This window comes from Mirounga angustirostris, unplaced genomic scaffold (assembly GCF_029215605.1).
Source record: "Mirounga angustirostris isolate CCGP_5_RB_7025 unplaced genomic scaffold, mMirAng1.0.hap1 SCAF_5, whole genome shotgun sequence".
Lineage (NCBI taxonomy): Eukaryota > Metazoa > Chordata > Mammalia > Carnivora > Phocidae > Mirounga > Mirounga angustirostris.
This window is the reverse complement of record NW_026991713.1, coordinates 113,847,039-113,870,794: the sequence shown is the minus strand read 5'-3', so window position 1 is coordinate 113,870,794 and position 23,756 is coordinate 113,847,039. Positions and strand designations below refer to the sequence as shown.

General features: G+C 38.5%; 1 protein-coding gene across 1 annotated transcript in view; it reads right to left on the bottom strand.

The window, feature by feature from the left end:
- LOC135364298 (ankyrin repeat domain-containing protein 26-like) overlaps nucleotides 1-23,756 on the bottom strand; it is a 362,531-nt gene that overhangs the window by 310,192 nt on the left and 28,583 nt on the right. The window contains 7 exon segments of the mRNA XM_064590297.1: nucleotides 207-364; nucleotides 5,643-5,725; nucleotides 10,199-10,271; nucleotides 10,365-10,393; nucleotides 12,666-12,759; nucleotides 22,181-22,242; nucleotides 22,548-22,677. Of these exon segments, the coding sequence (XP_064446367.1) occupies nucleotides 207-364; nucleotides 5,643-5,725; nucleotides 10,199-10,271; nucleotides 10,365-10,393; nucleotides 12,666-12,759; nucleotides 22,181-22,242; nucleotides 22,548-22,677 (629 nt within the window).

Genomic DNA, 23,756 nt, shown 5'->3' with positions numbered 1-23,756 from the left:
TTGGTTATTATTTTTTTAATAAAATATTTATCACTAGGACTGCAAAAAATGGTATCTCGTTATTTGCATTTTTCTGATTCGCACCCAGGATGGACTAGCCTTACTAAAAATATAAAACTTGTTAATCATGAATGTTAGCTCCAACTAGAACTGGTTTTATAGGAAAATAATAATTACCTACTATTTCAATATGGCCATAGGCTTACCCATCAGAATCTTCCTTTTTCCCAACAGGAAAGAGGTGGTTTTCAGTTTTTCCACTCTCTCTTTGTTGAATGAGTCCAGCAGCAGCAGCAGCGACAGCATATGTGTTTTCTAATACTGCCGTCTCATTACTTTGGTGTCTCTTCTTTTCTTCATTAATCTTTAATGGAAATGTGATACTAAGGATAATTGTTACTACATTATTCATTAAAAAGAACTTTTTTTCATTATAAATTTCTTAAAGGTTTTATTTATTTATTTATCAGAGAGAGAGCACAAGCAGGGGGAGGGAGGTACAGACAGAGGGAGAAGCAGGCTCCCCGCTGAGCAGGGAGCCTGATGCGGGACCCGATCCCAGGACCCTGGGATCAGACCTGAGCCGAAGGCAGACTCTTAAGGACTGAGCCACCCAGTCATCCCAGAACTTTTTTCATTAATTTTATCATTTCACTCTTAGTTTGTTGTAATTTTAATCGATAAAAATATTTTGTGTTTAACTTTATCATTATAAATAATTGCAATTTTTATAAGTTCTGCTTCATTTCCGTTTGAATACAAACAGCAGAATTGGGACGCGTGGGTGACTCAGTTGGTTAAGCGTCTGCCTTCGGCTCGGGTCTCATCCAGGGTCCTGGGATCGAGCCCCGCATCAGGCTCCTTGCTCAGCGGGAAGCCTGCTTCTCCCTCTGCCTGCCGCTCCTCCTGCTTGTGCTCTCTCTCTCTCTCTCGCTCTCTCTGACAAATAAATAAAATCTTTAAAAAATAATTAATTAATTAAAACAGCAGAATTTTCCAAAATTTGAAAAAGGGCTTTCTTAATTTTGTATTCATATCCACGCTTTGCTACCTAACATTCCCACCCCACCCCATCTGACCAGCAGATACAAAGAAATAAAAAGACAAAGACACAAAATTTGTCCTCGTCTGTCGTTACCACCTGGATTTTGCAAAAACAGCCAGATTTAAAGGATGTGACATTGTGGAGCTCCAGGAGCAAAGAGTTTTCCTCTTTCTGCACTGAGCTATTTTTTCGCCAATTGCCTTTTACAATTCTTTTTTCATTTGGATCCTAGGGTTATCAAAAAAGTGGCAGTGTTCATTAAAATATATGAACCAAAGTTCACCACAACACAAAAAGAACAGAGTGAAACTGATATTAGTGTAGAATTTTGGGAAATGAGTAATGCTCCCCAAATTCCACATTCATGGCTATCATAAACTTTTATAGCTAGAGGGTATAAAAGTAATTATCAACTTTAATTCCATTTTCCACTGATCAATGGGAGTAGAACCAAAAAAGGTTAAATGATTTGTCCAAAGTTCCTAAAGTGGCACTACCTAGCATCTTATGGCACCAAAAGACATGATGTAATTCTTTAATGCTGAATCAGCTAAGTTACCAAACAAATTCATTAAATTAATCAGATACATTAAAAGTATGACACTGGCACAGTAATTTAATATCTTAATTGGGGACAAGGTGCTTAGCTACTTTTTCTTTTGAAGGAGGATATCTCTAGATTTTTGTCTATTTTTAAAACTCAATTCACCTCAAAAGTCAGTTTTCTCCCTTCGAGTTAAATACTGAGGGTTTCTGAAGGTTTATGCTACCTACATTATAAAAACCATACATGTCAAAATGTACCATATTTTACTAAACATAATATGAACGTTTGACTCAACAGAAACATGTGAGAATGGTGACCAAAAAAAAAAAAGTGGAGGGGGGGCGCCTGGGTGGCTCAGTCAGTTGGGCCTCTGACTCTTGATTTTGACTCAGCTCATGATCTCAGGATTGTGGGATTGAGCCCCACATCAGGCTCCATGCTCAGTGGGGAGTCTACTTCTCTCCGTCTCTCTCTCTCTCTCCCAATCTCTCTCTCTCTCCCTTTGCCCCTCCCCTTGCTCATGCTCTCTAAATAAATAAATAAATCTTAATAAAAGAGTCTGTTTAAAAAACATGTGGAGGAAAAAAGTGATAATACAAATATTTGTTATTAAAAATATCTCAAAGTGGTCCTGTTGGAATTCTAAGTTCCAAGAGTGAGTACAAAGCAGAAAAGATTGCACATACTGAAACAAACAAATAGGTTTAGCTGAAATACTTGTTTATATCCTTTCTCTTAGTCATTGCTTCTTTCCCATTTTATTGTTTATGGAAATGCAATTTATATTTAAGCCAATAAATAAAAATAAAAACCCTAGAGATGGGGCACCTGGATGGCTCAGCGTTAAGCGTCTGCCTTCAGCTAAGGTCATGATCCCAGGGGCCTGGGATGGAGCCCCATGTCAGGCTCCCTGCTCAGCAGAGAGTCTGCTTCTCCCTTTCTCTCTCCCTCTGCCTCTCCCCCGGCTCATGCTTGTGCACACACATGTGCTCTCTCTCAAATAAATACATAAATGTTAAAAAAAACCCAAAACACTAGAGATTATTATATATCTTTTTTAAAGATTTATTTATTTTAGAGAGAGAGCATGAGCAGGAAGGGCAGAGGGAGAAGGAGAGAGAAACTAAAGCACACTCCACGCTGAGCACAGAGCCCAAGGCGGGGCTCACTCTCATGAACCTGAGATCACAACCCAAGCCAAAACCAAGAGTCGGATGCTCAACTGTGCCACCCAGATGTGCCAAGATAATTGCATTTTTTTAAGTTTTTTTTTTTTAAGATTTTATTTATTTATTTGACAGAGAAAGACACAGCGAGAGAGGGAACACCAGCAGGGGGAGTGGGAGAGGGAGAAGCAGGCTTCCCGCTGAGCAGGGAGCCCGATGCAGGGCTCGATCTTAGGACCCCAGGATCATGACTGGAGCCGAAGGCAGATGCTTAGCGACTGAGCCACCCCAGGTGCCCCGATAATTGCATTTTTTAAGGAATTTTCTTTACGGTTACTCTGGTTCATGAGGTCACATGGTGCGTAGCTAAATTAGTTTCCCAGGTCATATGCCACTTGGGAGACTTACAGAGAAACTAAAGGAAAACAAATCTTAAGAATGTTTTCCTGCACTCCTATCATTTAGATAGCAGAAATAATCTATTTCCGAACACAATTACGTATTTAGACAACCCCATGTTATACACGAACTTTTTTCCTAAGTGGAGAATCAGAATGACTCAGATAATTGATAAAGAGGAAAAACAAAAGAGCAGCAGCAAAGTGAACCTCTACCTCTTTTTGAAGTTGAACTTTTTTTTTCCTCATCCAGGATGTCTATCTGTAACATGCCTATCTCGTTCTTAAACTTTTGAACATCTTGCTGTAATTCTTCTTTTAGACATACTTCTGATGTTCTGTAACTACATGGTGGAGAAGAACTCACATTTTCTAATTCGGGTTCCATACTTCTATAGTTATTAGTACTGTTATTAACTGCACAGAATGGCTTCTGGAACAAGACTTTTGTTTTCTTGTAAATGTAACGGCAGAACTATGGTGCCTTTTTATTTGAGCCATTTGTCTCATCTCATTGGAGCGGGAAAACCTTTTGTCGAAACGGCTTTCTGAATCACTAGACTGAGGTATACGTCCAATGTCTAATTTAGAATTAGTGCTATTTTCGTTCATATTTTTTGCCATTTGCACGTCAAACTCTTGGTCTTCTTTCACTTCAAACGTAGCGAGTGGGTTCCTTAATTTTTAGTTTCTGTATCACTTTTAAAACTCTTATTTTTGTTAAAAACATGCTCAGTGTCTGGTTTGTTATCATTTTCACAGTCTGATTTATTTTCACTTAAAGAAAAATCAGAAGATGCCTGGCAAGCATATGTGAGACTAGACTTTTTTTGTTCAGGAAATGCCTGAACTACTTAGAGGGACAGGCACTACAAATATGTCCTTTTTCTCACAATCAAGTCTATCATTTGTCAAGTTAGAAGGTATTTCCATTAAGTTTGCTCCTTCTTTAAAGTTACCACGTAGTGACTCTTCCTTAGGATAAGGAGCAATTTTGTGTTTTTCACAAGTTGCACCAAACGTCCGCTTTAACTCACTGGTGATGCGTTTTAGATTATTTTTCCACACTAATTTGCCTTATTTGATCGAGATTTCCTCACGCTTTTGCACAGAAGGATGTTCTGAATATACAGATATATTATCCTTTCTATCACATTTCTTATTCATTTCTGGTTCTCGAGACTTTTTTTGCAGATGCAAAAGTGGAACGTTAATTTGCTGGGTTTGATTTTCACATGTCTTTTCTGCCAGGATACATGTTTGTGAAATACCTTTATCCTTAAGTAATCAAGTATGGACAAAGAAAAATTAGAAAATAATTAAAATTTAACTGTTAAATTTCTTAATCTATGTTAAGCTGCTCCCAAGTCACTATGTTGTAACAAAGAAGGGACAAATAACTCGCCCTAGCTTAAGACAGAAGAAAAACATAAATCCATAAACTTAACTTTGTCAGTTTTTTTGAAATAATTCATTACATGTTACATCTACCAAAAAATGAATTAGATTATTTTTTAATGTTGCAAACTTAAAAGCATTTTATCTCACCATACTTTATATATATATATAAATATATATATATTCTTAAGTATATATAAATATATAAATATATATATATAAATTATAATTTTCATATTTAAGAATAGTGAGCCCCTACAGTGCATTTGAGGATTTTCTTTAAAGATTAATAACTAGAGAATAGGCAAATTTTCAATTATTAGGAGCCAAGATCAATTAACATCAATCAGAAAGAAAATTCCGAAATCTTAATTCAAATTATGTACTATGATAGTGTTATACATCACTATAATTATCTGCTTATATACAGCTCTAATATAATGTCCACTGAGAGTGGATGAGAAAAATGTTAATAATACTTACTGATTTCGTATGCTGAAATGAAATAACTGAAAAAGTTATTGTTTATTACCCAACTACAAAGGTCCCACCCTGGAAGGTGTGATTCTACAATAGGCAATTGTGCTGATTTTATGACCCCACTCTCTGAAGTCAACTACACAGAGATCACAAGGCAAAATAAATCTTTTATCTTGGCATCAGTGACTGGCAATAGAGAACTGCACATTTTGAACCACTGAGAATAATTACTCCTTCTACACGAATCTAAGTCAGTAGTCATCATTATTGTACTACTCATAATTTCAACTGCTTAAACATATGATTCAATATTTGATGTTACCTTCTTTATCACATAAAAAGTTACAAAAATGTGAAGAAGCAAACAATATTTAGGAATTTTTTTTTTATCTCAATTCCAAGGATGAAGTTTAGCTATAAGTTACTATAAATTCTAACAATATTATAAGTTTTGTAACTTGTAAAATTTTATAAAAACTAAATATTAAATTATAATCTAAGGACTTCAATATGTCCATTCAAAAGATCATTTCATTTGAACTATGTTACATTATTAAAGCAGGAAAAAGAATATAAAATCGGAAATTTAAATTTAACTTTTTACATACCTTTAGGTGGTTATTTTAACTTTCATCAAGTCTTTTTTGCTCTTCCTCTGATGTCCTTTCTAAGTCTAGTTCTGCTGGCCAATCTATATATTTAGTTAAAATGGACTACTTAGAATGGTTAGATAAAAGCTATAACCTTCTTAAAAATAGAAAATAACATTTTATCTATTGATAGTTTAAATTAAACTTAATCTTTAGCTGAATATTTACTTTCAGAAATACTTTTAATTATAGGAAACTTCAACAAACCATTTGGGAAATACTAAATGTCACCAGGTTAAAGACATACAAACATCTCAAAGATTCATTCACAAGTTCATCCACCTAACATCAATGAACAAAACAATCAGAAACAAAATTATATTATGCAGCAGAAACATATAAAATCACAACAGACTGTTCTTTACCTTGTAACAGCACCTCTTAACACCCAAAGCGTCAACTACAACATTATTCATGGTTTCCAAAATTATTAGTATTTTTTATGCCTTTATTAGTGTACAACCTTCCTATGGGTGTGTGTCCCTGATGAGTGTAAACATGCCTGAAATGTTTTCCTCTACTACTTGATAAATTTCTTCACATCTTTTAAGACACAGACTGCTATGTAAAGCCATCCTTGATTATGGCTCCTCTTCCCCAGATGAATAGGTGCCTCTTTCTTCAGGGCTACCTTACTAATTTACCGATTTTTCTAGTGTATCTTCACCACCTGAACTGTAAATTACTTCTTTATATATCTCTTTCTTTTGCTCCTGGACTGTATGGGACAATCTCTCTCTCTCTCTTTTTTTGGAGAGGGGGAGGAGCAGATAGAGAGAGAGGGAATCTTGACGGGGCTCCAAGCCCAGCACTGAACCCCACGCGGGGCTCGATCTCACAACTCTGAGGTCATGACTGGAGCCGAAATCAAGAGTTGGACACTCAACCGACTGAGCCAACCAGGTGCCCCTGTATGGGGCAATCCCTTAAGTCATTTCTGTGTCTACACTCTTTATTTTACTCAGTAATTATTTATAGAGTTCCCCGTAAGTGCTAGGCACCCGGGTTTAAAGAAGCATGTAGATAAAAGGTGTCAGGAATGCTTTTTCTGGAGATAATGCCTGAACTGAAAATGAAAACAGTTGAGGTCAGCCAGATTCAAAGGGGTTAGAGGGAGGAAAACGGGAAGAATATGCAAGGCTGTAGTAAGACAAGGGAGAGAAGCACACAACAGGGTAAATATTTGTCTAAAAGGGAGAGAAGCACACAACAGGGTAAATATTTGTCTAAAATACAGGGATCTAAGAGGAAGTCAAGACTATGAAAGCTTTATATGTGATTTTAAGATACCTGGACACAAATATATTTTCAACGGTGGTTCATAGTCATATTTACATTTGAGACAGATCACTCTAAATGCTGTGGAGAGGGATGAATTTGAGGGGCACTGTAATAAAAGATGGGAGATGAATTAGAAGGCAGTAAGGCAAAATAAAGATGAAGTACACCTGCACTGACAGAATGGTTCCAGAAATATTGAGGCTATAAAATGATCAGGGCAGAGTACAGAATAAATCTGTATTAAATGAATAAACACACAATCTTGGGTCTCTAGAGAACTAACTTTGCTCATTACTTTATAAAAGGCATCAAGTGAGAAGAGAAACAATCTACATGAACTGTTTTAAGTTGCCTGTATTTATACTTTGTGTTTCAGATCTTCCTTTGTTACAGGAGCCTGTAGGTATTTTAAAAGTCCTACTTCTTGGATCTACCAAGCTCATGAAGAAGTAACAGCAAACAAGTCACTTGTATAGGTAAATAACTTTGGATTTATTGCCTGTACGCATTACTCTAGGAGATAATTGAAAATCTTTTGAAAATACAGTGTTAATTCTACAAGGAAAGAAAGAACATAAAAGTACAGGGGTGAAAAAAATATTGTACGGTTTATTAGTACAGACCTGATCATATGACTGATAAAAGGCATGGAATGAACTGGTACATTAAGTAGAGCACACATTAGAGGTGGTTAATCAATAGACAGAGTATCTTAGTAGAATTAAAATGGACTTTCCATATATTATTTTTAAATAATATAGTGCTCCTTGGGCGCCTGGGTGGCTCAGTCGTTAAGCGTCTGCCTTCGGCTCAGGTCATGATCCCAGGGTCCTGGGATCGAGTCCCACATCGGGCTCCTTGCTCGGCAGGAAGCCTGCTTCTCCCTCTCCCACTCCCCCTGCTTGTGTTCCTGCTCTTGCTATCTCTCTCTCTGTCAAATAAATAAATATTTTAAAAAAAATAAAAAATAAAAAAATAAAAAAATAAAAAATATAGTGCTCCTTAAAACCAATATTCCATTTATTTATTAAAAATAATAAAGGGAGGTGCCTGGGTGGCTCAGTCAGTTAAACGGCTGCCTTTGGCTCAGGTCATGATCCCACGGACCTGGGATCAAGTCCCGCATCGGGCTCCCTGCTCAGCTGGGAGTCTGCTTCTCCCTCTGCCACTCCTCCCACTCGTTCTCTCAATTTCCCTCTCTCTCAAATCAATAAAAATTTTAAATAACAATAATAATAATAAAGAAGCACCTGGGTGGCTCAGTGAGTTAAGTGTCCAACTTTTGATTTAGGCTCAGGTCATGATCTCAGGGTCATGAGATTGAGCCCCCCCCATCAGGCCCTGTGCTGAGCATGAAGCCTGCTTGGGATTCTCTCTCCCTCTCCCTCTCTCCCCCCATCTCTCTCTCTCTAAAGAGATAAAATAAAAATAATAAAACAAGGAGATGGACTATGCATACATAGCTGAGAAGATGATACTATATAGTAAATTCTCAACTATTCCCATTACTGCTGGGAAAGCCAACTCTAAAACAAAAGTCATACAGAACATAGGAAATATTTTAATATTTGATTTGGGAAGGTGCTTTTTATAGTTACAATGAATATAGCTTGACCAATACTTGTGAATTTAGAGCTACAAAATAAAGCTAAGAAACTATGTTTTGAGTAAGCAATCTTTAGATCTCTACCTAGTATTCCCCACTGGTCCCAAAGTTCTAAATATAATCCTGTTACCTACTCTCAACTGAATGCTAACAACTAGCCCAAAGGAAATTACTTTCTCATAATTCTTATTCAGATGTTCTTTTGGTTAGAGGAAGAAGAGAGAGAGAGAGAGCGAGAGAGCGCACAAGCAGGGGGAGCAGCAGGGGCAGAGGGAGAAGCAGGCTCTTCACTGAGCAAGGAGCCCAATGTGGGACTCGATTCCAGGATCCTGGGATCATGACCTGAGCCACAGGCAGACGCTCAACGGACTGAGCCACCCTGGCGTCCCTATCTTCAGAAATTTCTAAGCCTTGGACAAACATCAGAAATTCATCTGAGAAATGAAAGCCTCGGGTGATCTAATCATTTCCATGTAAAAACACAGTAAGTCTCAGTCCACGCTAGATCCAAAAACTACAATGCCATGAAACAGAAAATGAATATATAACAAAAATACTTTCCTTTTTTTTTTTAAACAAGATTGTCTGATTTAAACCTCTTAAGACAAGGGAAAGAAAAAAGCAAGAAATGCAGAAATGAAACCTTCATGCCCATTTCACCACAAGGGCCCCTCTATCATTTTGTATCCATGAAACCTGTACATGGTTTAAAACAGTTCTCCCATGTCATCTGAGAATCCCCAGAGTTCCAAGATCCATCCATTCAATAATGCTAAATGTTATTTGACATTTTCACTCTCATTCTCTTATTAAGTGTATGGTGAAGTTTTCTAAAGATAGGATACGTGATAGTATCACAACTCGCATGATTACTGGGTCAGAGCTCTAACGGCTAAGAATGTATGATCGTGTATGCTTGTATTTTAAAGGCTTGTTTTAATTTCTAATATGGTAAATATCAACACTTAAACAGAAGCTCTTTGGAATTCCTAATAATTTTTAAATAGCATAAAAGGACCCTAAGGCCAATAAGTTTCAGAATTATGGTTTTAAAAGACTGTGTCTACCAAATACTAGGATAGAACTAATTACTTCCCACAGTTTTAATAATCAAAGACACCATACACACACACACACACACACACACACAGAGTCCACTAATCAGAACATCTGTTTGGCTTCAGATGATCAACATAATAACGCTAAGATGAAATAAACTTAAAACACAATTGACATGATAGCAAGTGAAGCTTTACTCTAGGGAAAGGTCAGAATTGAAATAAACATTGTGAACACTGGAAAAATCTGAGAGTCTAATAATTAACTTCTGGGAATCCCAAGGAAGTAATGGGATTCCAAACTGGGAACTTCAGGAATTCAAAGCTTAAAAGTAGAAACTAGAGCTAAAGCTTACATTTTAAAAGTCTCTTTTTCTTATGCTTATAAATATCTTCTGTTCAAACATGGGTATCAACAATGGTATCTACCTTATTTATGTCAAATCCTTCACTTAAATTTGCCACCAAAAAAAAAAAAAAAAAAAAGAATTCAGAATAAGAAGACTGTGAGCATTTCAAATATTTTAGTGTACTTCTTTCCACTGTAAAATTTGTATTGTAAAATTTACCTGAGTTGGATGCTTGTTTTTCCTTCACTTCTACTGTTTTATTAGGAACAGAATCTTTCACTTCAACGGGAGGCTGAATGGGTATTGAAACAATATGATTAAGACATGATGGACCTTTCATACAATCTGTAGTTAAAAATTCAAAATAAAAATATAAAAGTTTTACCTTCACGTAAGGATATCTTTTCGGAGAATCTAAAAAGCAAAATGGACATATAGTTAATTATATGTAAACATGAAAGGCAACTAAACATTCATGCAGTTAGTACTAAGCTGAATCCTCATGCTTGGCTCTGAAAATGATTACATTAGGTTTTGGTGTTCTGTTTCTGGAGATAGGAAGGTGGGTTAGGTCAGCGACAAGAGAGAAATATGAACCCAGTATAAATATTGAAAAAAAATGCAAATATATGTATTCAGTGTCAATCTTACTGATAATAACAATTGTAGCATTTAGAGAACGAACCCTATAATCTCTTTGGTTTCCAAAATTAGTTTGATTTGGTAGATCATGTTATTCTTTGAAAGTTTTTGTGAAACAGCTATCATATCAAAAAATTAGCTATCTTAAAAAAAAACAAAGCCGAAGCTTCCATATTCAAATTAATCTCATTGGAATAATGAATACCAATACAAGAGAGATCTTTGATGTCCCATAGATCTGAGGAGGATGAAAGAGTGGCTGTTTTACCCCAACGTTAGCACTCCATCTGCTTTCAGTATTCTTTGTGGAGCAGCTGTAATGTAATGTTTTGTTGAGTTGAGTGCAAATACACTCAAGTCATCTAAAGTGAATTCTCTCGAGCTTCCTCATCAACTCCAAAATTTCCTAGCTAACACGTCTCACTTTCTACCCTCCTTCCCTTCACTATGCACCTTCTTCAAAAGTAATTTCTGGGAGCACCTGGCTCTTGATTTCGGCTCAGGTCATGATGTCTGGGTCCTGGGAATGAGCCCCTCATCAGGCTCCAGGCTCAGCAGGGAGTCTGCTTAAGGATACTCTCTCCCTCTCCCGTTGCCCCTCGCCCTGGTCGCTCGCTCTCTCTATCCCTAATATAAATAAATTTTTTAAAAAAGTAATTTCTGGATCTATGGTCTTGATTGTTCTGCTTTTACATCCCTTTTATTACGGATTATCTCCACCACTTCTTTCCTCTTTGTTTAGCAGTAGTATCTTACATCTATAACCTCTATTTCTGCATCTCCTTGCTCCCCTCTAGCTAAAAACATGCTCAGCAATAAAAACAAAATAATGCTTTTCCTTGATTCCATTATGTCTTGAATTATCCAATGGCACTTCCTGATTTCGCTAAAGAGAACTCTACATCCTTCCTATGCAGCACATGACCCAAGGACCACCAACACTGACATCACCTGAGAAGTCAGACTGCAGAATCCCAGACCTGCTGCTCACAATGTGCATTTTTAACAAGGTCTCGGATGATTCACTAAAATTTGAGAAATTCTGGTCCACACGGAGTCTGTTGCCACATTCCTTTACCTTAACTGAACCTTCTAGAAAAAGCCTCAAGTTCGTCACTATCGATTCTCCAAAACTGAAAATGTATTAAAAGTCATAAACTTTCGGGGTGCCTGGGTGGCTCAGTTGTTAAGCGCCTGCCTTCAACTCAGGTCATGGTCTCAGGGTCCTGGGATCGAGCCCCGCACTGGGCTCCCTGCTTGGCGGGAAGCCTGCTTCTCCCTCTCTCACTCCCCCTGCTTCTGTTCCCTCTCTCGCTGTCTCTCTCTCTGTGTCAAATAAATAAATAGAATTTTTAAAAAAGTCATAACCTTTCTAATGCACTTTTTATCAGGGCTAAAGCTTCCTTGATCTCCCCCTAACTGACCCTGCTCTCTTCTTCCTTCCAATTCTCCTATTTTGCACTAAATGATACTATCTGATGAAGTGCCACCATTTTATATGACATTAAGATATATACATTTATAGCTGGCTAGGACATAGCTCTGCATAATCAGCTACGCCAGTCCTTAATGTCGTCCCAACAGTGAGGAAATCAGTAAGAGTGGAAAAGTTTTGGCATACTACTCTGACAAACTTTGGTACTGGAAGCTCACTTGATATTATTCCTGCATTTCAAATACTCTGCTCTTCCTTTTAAAAGAATTATTTTATGTTACCACCTTCCACTATAAAGAGCTGCTTTGTCCTTCATTTACTCCCGGTACTCTCCGCCTTTCTCATCATTCCCTCTTTTCCTCTTATTTCCTGATGTTCCTTAGGTCTTAGAGTATCTTGAAATGGGACCAGTAATTTAGCTCCTTCAGTGGCACTCTCAATTTAATCTGTTGCTGACCCCTGATAAGATATACAATTGATCTCCTTTTCACATCTTTCTCCTTTCTATGCATTTAATAGGTGATTTTCTTTGGATATTAGAACATATCAGTATTCCCATTTTAAATTAACATTCTATCAAGTGACTTTTTAAGAAAATACAATTCTTACCTTCTACTTGTTCATTTAATATACGTGGTCCTTTCTGATCCGCAGCTCTAAATAAATGTTTAATGTCTTTCTTTGGAGGATTCTCAGAAATACTCTGTTAAAATTAACATCAAAAATGAGCTGCATAAAGACTTCCTAATCCTTTTCTAAGAAAATATCTGAATTTCCTACTTTAACAGCAATCAGACTTACAAATAAGAAAAGCATGTATTGAAAACCAAAACATCTAAAAACCTCATATATGCTTTCTAGATTAAGTGTACCTTTTAATCTACATTTGCCCACCGACTCTGTAAACTGAACATGGAAGGCCAGAGGAGTAAATACTTTCATAGACAGAAGACTGATTTATATGTACGTTTCAACAGGAACTAACAAAACACCTAACTCTCCTTTGCATTTCCCACCAAAATAAAAGGACATTAAAAATATGTATTTAAACAAATTCTTTAATAAGTATATTTGCTACGGATTTAAACTGTTCCTAATGGCAGAAACTTTTTCAGTGCTAAAGTAAGATACTTGACATGATGAGAAACCTTGGAGTATATCATGTTGAGTATAAACAGAACACTGTGGTAGCTGCTGCTTCATTTAGATAAACAAAGGCTTGGACTTTTTATTGATAGGAGAAATGGTTGAATGAAATGGCAAAGTAGGAAGAAAAACTTTCCTTGAAATTATATTTAAATAATAGCAAAAAACTTTAGATACAGGTATGAAACTCTTCAAAAAGTATAGTAAGCGGAGGGGCGAAAGATGGTGGAGGACTAGGGGACCCTATTTCAACTGGTCCCCAGAATTGTGCTGGATATCTACCAGACCACTCTGAGCACCCACGAAACCAGCCTGAGATGTAAGAAGATCTGGATCTCTACAAACAGAATATCGCAGGCAGTTGGTTTTGAGGTACGAAGCAGAGAGCCCTGATTCTGAGGGCAGATATCGGAGGATAAATGGCAGCGGGAGGGTGCTTGGCCGTGGGGATCCTGCACCCCCGGTCAGTGATAGCCTCGCACACTGCGGACACGGCACAGACTCGCAGACCGGTAGCCTCCGGAAAGAACTTTAGGGCAGCCCCTGGGGTGTAAAACCAGACCGGCGGGGTCGTGCACACGCGAACCGCAGCCCCCCGGACAGAAACCCACAGCGACGGTCGCGCGCACGTGAACTGCAGCCTCCGAGAGGGAAACATGGTGCACCGTGTCCCGCCGGTGAACTGCAAGCCCCGGGGTGGGAACCCCGAGCGGCGGATTTGTGCGCCCGCACGAACTGGGGGCGGCTGCCGGTTTTAGAAACACAAAGGGCAGAGACGTGCCCCGACGCTGGAGGCAGGACTGGGGGCGCTGTGGAGGGGCGCACAACCCAGGAGCCTGCAGTTTATAGCAGCATGGACAGAAACAGAGACAGTGTGGCCTGGAGAGCTCACGGAAGAACAGACTGTGGTCTCTCTGCTCTGAGGCAGAGGGTTGGAAACGGTCTCTTCTGCTCTGACTCGCAGAAGAGATGCGGAAAGCTGCCAGGGAAAGGCACCAGAGAACAAAAGCCCCAAAAACTGATTTCCACTGAGCCCATCCCCCACCACAGGGGCTCAGGGCAACTCCGCCCAAACAGGGTTGCCTGAGTAATAGTGCGGCAGGCCCCTCCCACAGAAGACAGGCTGGGAAAACAAGAGGCCAGCAACCCTAAGGTCCCAAGAAAACAGGTGCATCTTGCTTGGGTTCTGGTCAATAATTTAGACTCTATACATTCCCTCAAACACCCATCAACAGAATGACTAGGAGAAGGAGCCCCCAAAACAGAAAAGACTCAGAGATTATGACTTATGCTGCAGATTTACAAAGCGATGCAGATATAACCAAGATGTCAGAGATGGAATTCAGGCTAGCAATTGTGAAGACAATGGCTAGAATGTAGAAATCAATTAATGGCAACATGGAGTCTCTAAGGGCAGAAATAAAAGGTGAATTGGCAGAACTTAAAAATGCTATCAATGAGATCCAATCCAATCTAGATAATCTAACAGCTGAGGTAACTGAGGCAGAAGAAGCGACCTGGAAGACAATATAATAGATAAAAAGGGAAAAGACAAGGCCAGGGAAAAACAACTCAGAATCCATGAAAATAGAATCAGAGAAATAAGTGACGCCATGAAGTGTTCCAATGTCAGAATAATTGGAATCCTGGAAGGAGTGGAGAGAGAGAGAGGACTAGAAGATGTATTTGAGCAAATCGTAGCTGAGAACTTCCCTAATCTGGGGAATGAAACAAACATTTGAGTCCTAGAGGCAGAGAGGACCCCTCCCAAGATCAAGGAAAACAGGCCAACACCCCGGCATGTAATAGTAAAACTTGCAAATCTTAGAACCAAGGAAACCATCTTAAGGGCAGTTAGGAGGAAGAGATTCCTTACGTACAGAGGCAGGAACATCAGAATAACGTCAGACCTATCCACAGAGACCTGGCAAGCCAGAAAGGCCTGGCAAGATATACTCAGGGTACTAAAGGAGAAAAACATGCAGCCAAGAATACTTTATCTGGCAAGGCTTTCATTTAGAATGGATGGAGAGATGCAGAGCTTCCACGACCGGCAGAAACTGAAAGAATATGTGACCACTAAGCCGGCCCTGCAAGAAACATTAAGGGGAGTTCTATAAAAGGAGAAAGACCCCAAGAGTGATATACGACAGAAATTTACAGGGACAATGTATAAAAACAACATCTTCACAGGCAACGTGATGACAATTAATTCATATCTTTTAGTAATCACTCTCAACGTGAATGGCCTAAACGCTCCCATAAAACGGCACAGGGTTACAGATTGGATAAAAAGACAGGACCCATCCATATGCTGTGTACAAGAGACTCATTTTGAACCTAAAGATACATCCAGACTGAAAGTGAAGGGATGGAGATCTATCTTCCATGCCAACGGACCTCAAAAGAAAGCTGGGGTAGCAATTCTTATATCAGACAAATTAGATTTTAAACTGAAGTCTGTAATAAGAGACACGGAAGGACACTCTATCATTCTTAAAGGGTCTATCCAACAAGAAGATCTAACAATTGTAAATATCTATGCCCCTAACATGGGAGCAGCCATCTACATAAGCCAACTGTTAACCAAAATAAAGAGTCATATTGATAACAATACATTAATTGTAGGAGACCTCAATGCTCCACTCTCAGCAATGGACAGATCATCTAACCAGAAAATCAACAAGGAAACAAGAGCTTTGAATGACACACTGGACCAGATGGACCTCATAGATATATACAGAACATTCCACCCTAAAACAACAGAAGACTCATTCTTCTCGAGCGCACATGGAACTTTCTCCAGAATAGACCATATACTGGGCGACAAATCAGGTCTCAACCGATACCAAAAGACTGGGATTATTCCCTGCATATTCTCAGACCACAATGCTCTAAAACTGGAACTCAATCACAAGAGAAAATTTGGCAAAAATTCAAACACTTGGAAGCTAAAGAGCACACTGCTCAAGAATGTTTGGGTCAACTAAGAAATAAAAGAACTTAAAGAATTCAGGAAATCAATGAGAACGAAAACACATCGGTGCAAAACCTATGGGATACTGCAAAGGCGGTCCTAGGGGGAAATACATAGCCATCCAAGCCTCACTCAAAAAAATAGAAAGATCCCGAATTCACCAACTAACTCTACACCTTAAAGAACTAGAGAAAAAGCAACAAATGACGCCTAAGCCACGCATTAGAAGAGAAATAATTAAAATTAGAGCAGAAATCAATGAATTAGAAACCAGAAACACAGTAGATCAGATCAATGAAACTAGAAGTTGGTTCGTTGAAAGAATTAATAATACTGATAAACCACTGGCCAGACTTATCCAAAAGAAGAGAGAAAGGACCCAAATTAATAAAATTATGAATGAAAGGGGAGAGATCACGACCACCACCAAGGAAATAGAAACAATTATTAGAAATTATTATCAACAACTATATGCCAATAAGCTGAGCAACACCTGGAAAAAATGGATGCCCTCCTGGAAACCTATAAGCTGCCAAGACTGAAACAGGAAGAAACTGACAACCTCAATAGGCCAATAACCAGTAACGAGATTGAAGCAATGATCCAAAACCTCCCAAAAAACAAGAGTCCAGGGCGTGATGGATTCCTTGGGGAATTCTACCAAACAGTCAAAGAAGAAATAATACCTATTCTACTGAAGCTGTTTCAAAAAATAGAAACAGAAGGAAAACTTCCAAACTCATTCTATGAGGCCAGCATTACCTTAATCCCCAAACCAGGCAAAGATCCCATCAAAAAGGAGAATTTCAGACCGATATCCCTGATGAATATGGATTCCAAAATCCTCAACAAAATCCTAGCTAATAGGATCCAACAATACATTACAAGGATCATCCACCACGAACAAGTGGGATTTATCCCCGGGATGCAAGGGTGGTTCAACATTCGCAAATCAATCAATGTGATAGAACACATTAATAAGAGGAGGGAGAAGAACCATATGGTCCCCTCAATTGATGCAGAAAAAGCATTTGACAAAATACAACATCCTTTCCTGATTAAAACTCTCCAGAGTATAGGGATAGAGGGAATATTTCTCAAGCTCATAAAATCCATCTATGAAAAACCCACAGCGAATATCATCCTCAATGGGGAAAACCTGAGAGCCTTTCCCTTAAGATCAGGAACACGTCAAGGGTGCCCACTCTCACCACTGTTGTTCAACATAGTACTAGAAGTCCTAGCAACAGCAATCAGACAACAAAAAGAAATAAAAAGTATTCAAATTGGCAAAGAAGAAGTCAAACTCTCTCTTTTCACAGACGACATGATACTTTATGTGGAAAACCCAAAAGATTCCACCCCCAAATTACTAGAACTCATCCAGCAATTCAGTAATGTGGCAGGATACAAAATCAATGCACAGAAATCAGTTGCTTTCTTATACACTAACAACACAACTGTAGAAAGAGAAAATAAAGAAACGATTCCATTTACAATAGCAGCAAAAACCATAAGATACCTCGGAATAAACCTAACCAAAGAGGTAAAGGATATATACTCTAGGAACTACAAAACACTCATGAAAGAAATTGAAGAAGACACAAAAAGATGGAAAAATATTCCATGCTCATGGATCGGAAGAATAAACATTGTTAAAATGTCTATGCTACCCAGAGCAATCTATACCTTCAATGCCATCCCGATCAAAATTCCAATGACATTTTTCAAAGTGCTGGAACAAACAATCCTAAAATTTGAATGGAATCAGAAAAGACCCCGAATCGCCGAGGAACTGTTAAAAAAGAAAAACAAAGCTGGGGGCATCACGTTGCCCAATTTCAAGCTATATTACAAAGCAGTGATCACCAAGACAGCATGGTACCGGCACAAAAACAGACATACAGAGCAATGGAACAGAATAGAGAGCCCAGATATGGACCCTCAACTCTATGGTCAAATAATCTTTGACAAAGCAGGAAAAAACATGCAATGGAAAAAAGCCAGTCTCTTCAATAAATGGTGCTGGGAAAATTGGACAGCCACATGCAGAAGACTGAAACTCGACCATTGTCTAACACCATTCACAAAGATAAACTCAACGTGGATGAAAGACCTCAATGTGAGACAGGAATCCATCAAAATGCTAGACGAGAACATAGGCAGTAACCTCTTTGACATAGGCCACAGCAACTTCTTTCAAGATACATCTCCAAAAGCTAGTGAAACAAAAGGAAAAATGAAATTTGGGACTTCATCAAGATAAAAAGCTTCTGCACAGCAAAGGAAACAGTCAACAAAACAAAGTGGCAACCCACAGAATGGGAGAAGATATTTGCAAATGACACTACAGATAAAGGGCTGGTATCCAAGATCTATAAAGAACTTCTCAAACTCAACACCCAAGAAACAAATAATCAAGTCAAAAAGTGCGCAGAAGAGATGAACAGACACTTCTCTGAAGAAGACATACAAATGGCTAATAGACACATGAAAAAATGTTCATCATCATTACCATCAGGGAAATTCAAATCGAAACCACACTGAGATACCACCTTACACCAGTTAGAATGGCAAAAATGGACAGGGAAAGAAACAACAAATGTTGGAGAGGTTGTGCAGGAAGGGGAACCCTCTTACACTGTTGGTGGGAATGCAAGTTGGTACAGCTTATGCTAAGGAGATTATGCTAAGTGAAATAAGTCAAGCAGAGAAAGTCAATTATCATATGGTTTCACTTATTTGTGGAATATAAGGAATAACATGGAGGACATTAGGAGAAGGAAGGGAAAAATGGGCGGGGGGAATTGGAGGGAGAGATGAACCATGAGAGACTATGGACCTGAGAAACAAACAGGGTTTTAGAGGGGAGCGGGGAGGGGGGATTGGTTAGCCCGGTGATGGGTATTAAGGAGGGCACGCACTGCATGGAGCACTGGGTATTATACGAAAACAATGGATCGTGGATCACTACATCAAAAACTAATGATGTAATGTATGGTGAGTAACATAACATAATAAAATTAAAAAAAAAAAAGTAGTAAGCTTTCATAAGGGAAGAATAAGAACATTTATTTATTAATTACCTAAAATGTACCAGGCACTCGGGCGCCTGGGTGGCTCAGTTGGTTAAGCGACTGCCTTCGGCTCAGGTCATGATCCTGGAGTCCCTGGATGGAATCCCGCATCGGGCTCCCTGCTCGGCAGGGAGTCTGCTTCTCCCTATGACCCTCCCGACCCTCCCCCTCTCATGCTCTCTCTCTCTCAGTCTCTCTCTCAAATAAATAAATAAAATCTTAAAAAAAAAAAAATGTACCAGGCACTTATCTTAGTATGCACATTTTCTTTTCTATACACAACAATAACAATGACTATGTCAATGGGGTGGATCTTCCAGCTTCCTGGTCATTCCAAGTCATAAGAGTGAAATGATGAATAGATGTGATCCATGGTTCTCTCTGTCTAGAATGTTCTTCTCCAAGACCTTCACACGACTAGTCCTTCTCATCCGCCACTTGGCGGCTCTTGCCACATTCAGAGAGATCTTTCCTGACTAACAAAATTCCACTCCCATTCTCATCCCCATCCTAATTACAAACTCCCCCAAAACTCCCTAACCTAACATTTCCATTTTCTTTATATGAAGCACTTATAGTAACTTACCAATGGATTGTTGTTTCCTTATTTTTTCTGCTCCTACCACTACAGCCTAACCCCTCAACTTATACAGCCTGGTACATAGCTGATATTCAATAACAGAAATGTATTTAAGGTCAAAACATTTAAAATAATCTCACTGAGGGGGTGCCTGCGTGGCAGCATCAGTTAAGTGTCCAACTCTTGATTTCAGATCAGTTCATGATCTCAGGGTCATGAGATCAAGCCCCATGTCGGGCTCCGTGCTGAGCATGAAGCCTACTTGGAATTCTCTCTCTCCCTCTTCTTCTGCCCCTCCCCACCCTCTCACACGCTCTCTCTCTCTCTCTAAAAAATAAATAAAATCACCTCACTGAGAAGGTCTCAAGTACCAAGTCACTATACTGTCGACCCTTACACAATGCAAAGGTTAAGGGCGTTGACAGCCGTGCAGTCAAAAATCCACACATAACTTTTGATTCCCCAAAAACTTAACTACTAATCTCCTATTGAACTTCCTACTTTAAAAGCAATTAGACTTGAAAATAGGAACAATGTAAATGAAAAACCAAAACATTTAAATAGAAGACCTCGTATATGCTCTCTAGATCTAATCTATGTCTTAATCCTCATTTGGCCATTGACTCTGTAAACTGAGCATGGAAGGTCAGAGAAAATTATAACCTAATGCTGACCTTACCAATAATGTAAAATCAATTAACACATTTTGTGTGTTATATGTATTATATACTGTATTCTTACAATATAAAGAAAAGTTTATTAAGAAAATCATAAGGAAGAGAAAACAGATTAACAGTACTGAACTGTATCAAAAAAATAGTCTGCGTGTAAGTGGACACACAATTCAAACTCATCCTGTTCCAGGGTCAACTGTATACCTATACAATGTCACTGAAACGTAACATACCCCAACTTAGAAATCCACCTGCCCGTTCTAACTTTCCCATTCTTTTCTGGACACTACTGCCATTTATGTTACTGTCCTTCAGAAATCTTCACATTTAAAAAAAAGTGTCCTCAATATCTAATAAATCACTAAATACTGCTGTGATCATTTTTGTCCTATATTTCTATAGCAGCCTTTACAGTATACAAAGTGTTTTCACATTTGTTACCACATTTGTTCATTACACATACCTGAGAGGTAGGTATTAGTACCATTTTTATGAATCAGGTCACTGACATTCAAGCAGGTTAAACAAGTTTTTCTGGCATCCCACAGCTACCAAGTGACAGAACCAGGATGCTAGCATATCTTTTGACTTCAAATACGGTGCCTGCACCATTCTGAAGCACCTGCCTGTGCTAAGAGATCAGGTCCTTTTCACCTCCTTCCACAGTCTGTCACCTTAGAATAGGTCATCATTACTTTATACTTATGTTTCTACAAGTATGGCTGCCACAAAGATACTCAATGCATACTATTTTAACGATCCCAAATGGCTGTTACCTATTAAAACACCACAAAACCAGGGACACCTGGGTGGCTCAGTCGGTTCTGGGATCTAGCCCCATGTGCTCAGTGGGGAGCCTGCTTCTCCCTCTCCCTCCGCACCTCCCCCAGCTCATGCTCTCTTTCTCTATCTCTTTCTCTCTCAAATAAATAAATAAAATCTTTTTAAAAATAAATAAATAAAACACCACTAAGCCAAATTGTTATTATAATCCCAATGCTCCTTGTAAATCTACTTGACAATCCAAGTATAATACTTTCAGGGCCCCTGGATGGCTCAGTCAGTTGAGTGTCCAACTCTTGGTATAGTAGGGCTCTGCGCCCAGAGGGAGTCTGCTTCAGATTCTCTTTCCCTCTCCCTCCTGCTCACTCACTCTCTCTCTCAAATAAATAAATAAAATCTTAAAAAAAAAAAAAAAAAAAAAAATATATATATATATATATAAAATACTTTCAAGTCCCAGGCGTTAGCTTTTCAAGTTCCAAGTTGTAAAAAACTATAATCCAAACTTTCTAGATCTCATCAGAAATTTTGCACATCCATATACACCACAGAATCACATCTGGCCATAGGTTGGCCTGGAGTAATTCTTTAGTTTTTTAGATAACTTAATTTCAAAACGCAAACTAATTCCTTATCACTCCTAAACCTCAGTTTTCTGCAGTAATAATACACAGCTTTCATTAAGTTAAGCTTGCAAATTAGCAGAACTGTATTATGCTGTATTATTATATTTAGCACATAATTATTTTATCAATTACAGGTAAAAAGTATAAGGAAATAGTTTTTATGGGCAAATGCAGAGATGACAGAGTAAAGTCTAAGCATCCCTTTTATGCTTTAACATCATTCAATGCTTATATTTTAAAATAATAAGAAGAAAACAGTACCTCAGAATCCCAAGGTGATTCTCCATCTTCCTCTTCTCCTAATCCCAATGCTGACATCGTAACTATAAAATACAGTCACAGATAACATTAATGAGAACATGTATTATTATGAATTTTAAACATATGTACAAGCTTATCCCTACTCATGACTATTTCAATAAAATAAAAGTAATAGCAGTAAAGATTTTCAGAGGGTTGAATTATTTTCAGGAAGAAAAAGTTGGTAGTAGTCAGGATACTTAAAAAGAAAGACAGCAAAAGAAACATATCTTAATGAAATGCATAACATCTGGATCTACATACTTTCAGATTTCTTTATACTAGCATTTGAGCATAGGAAAAAATTCACAGATGTTTACTAACTTACCACTACTATTACTTTTGTATGCTCTATCAGCAGAAGTCAGATGGTCACTAACTGTTTGCTCTTGTGGAGCACTTTCAGTAATATTAATACCATTGTCTTTTTTTCCAGTTGCCGGCTGCACCTCTCCTTCCTATAAAAACAACACAAAACAAAAACCCAACTTCAGAAAACATCACATTAATTCACTTGTTCACTCACTCACTCACTCAGAAAGACAAAGACACACCGTACCTGTCAAGTCATAGGCACTATCGTGGGAGAAGCTGGAAATATAAACGACAGAGACTGCCCTATATGCTAGTAGGGGTAGAGATGGACCAAAACAATTAAGAACAGAAGGGTATCATTTACTAGTTCTGCAGGTGAAGTGAATAAAGTACAGTGAAGGCACAAAGGAGAAAAGAGTTGCATATGGGAAGCTCAGGAAATGCTGCAGATAGGGCTGTATATTGAAAGACAGACAAGGTGCACAAGGAGGGTGCAAAGGACACTCTAGAAAAGGTAGAATGAGCGAAAGGATGAAGTATGAAATAACGCAGTAAGTTACGATAGCTCCAGAATGTGGCAAAACTGGAACACAACTTTTGGGAATGGGACAGAGAGAGATAACTGGAAAATCAGGACTGAAGCAAAAAAGGCAAGTGTCATGCTAGAATATGAACTTTCTCCTTCATGTAATGGGGATCCACTAAATAAGCAGAGGAGTTACATCGTCAGAAATATATTGTAGAAAGGTCTGACAGCAATGTAAAGATGAACATAAGGGAACCAAAACCAGAAGAGTATTTCAAAACTATACGTGAGAGAGTGAATTATGATAATAAGATATGAAAAATGGTAAGCAGGGACAAAATACTGAATGTGGTGATTTTTCTGTTTTGTTTTTTACTTTTTTTTTTTAAGATTTTTTATTTATTTGTCAGAGACAGAGAAAGCACAAGCAGGAGGAGTGGCAGGCAGAGCGAGAAGCAGGCTTCCCGCTGAGCAAGGAGCCCAACTTGGGACTCAATCCCAGGACCCCCGGATCATGACCTGAGCTGAAGGCAGCCCCCTAACTGACTGAGCCTCCCAGGCGTCCCTTTTTCTAATTTAAATTCAATTAATTAACATATAATGTATTACTGGTTTCAGAGGTAGAGATGTGGTGATTTTTTTTTTTAAAGATTTACTTATTTTGAGAGAGAGAGTGTGTGTGCGTGCAGGGGGAGG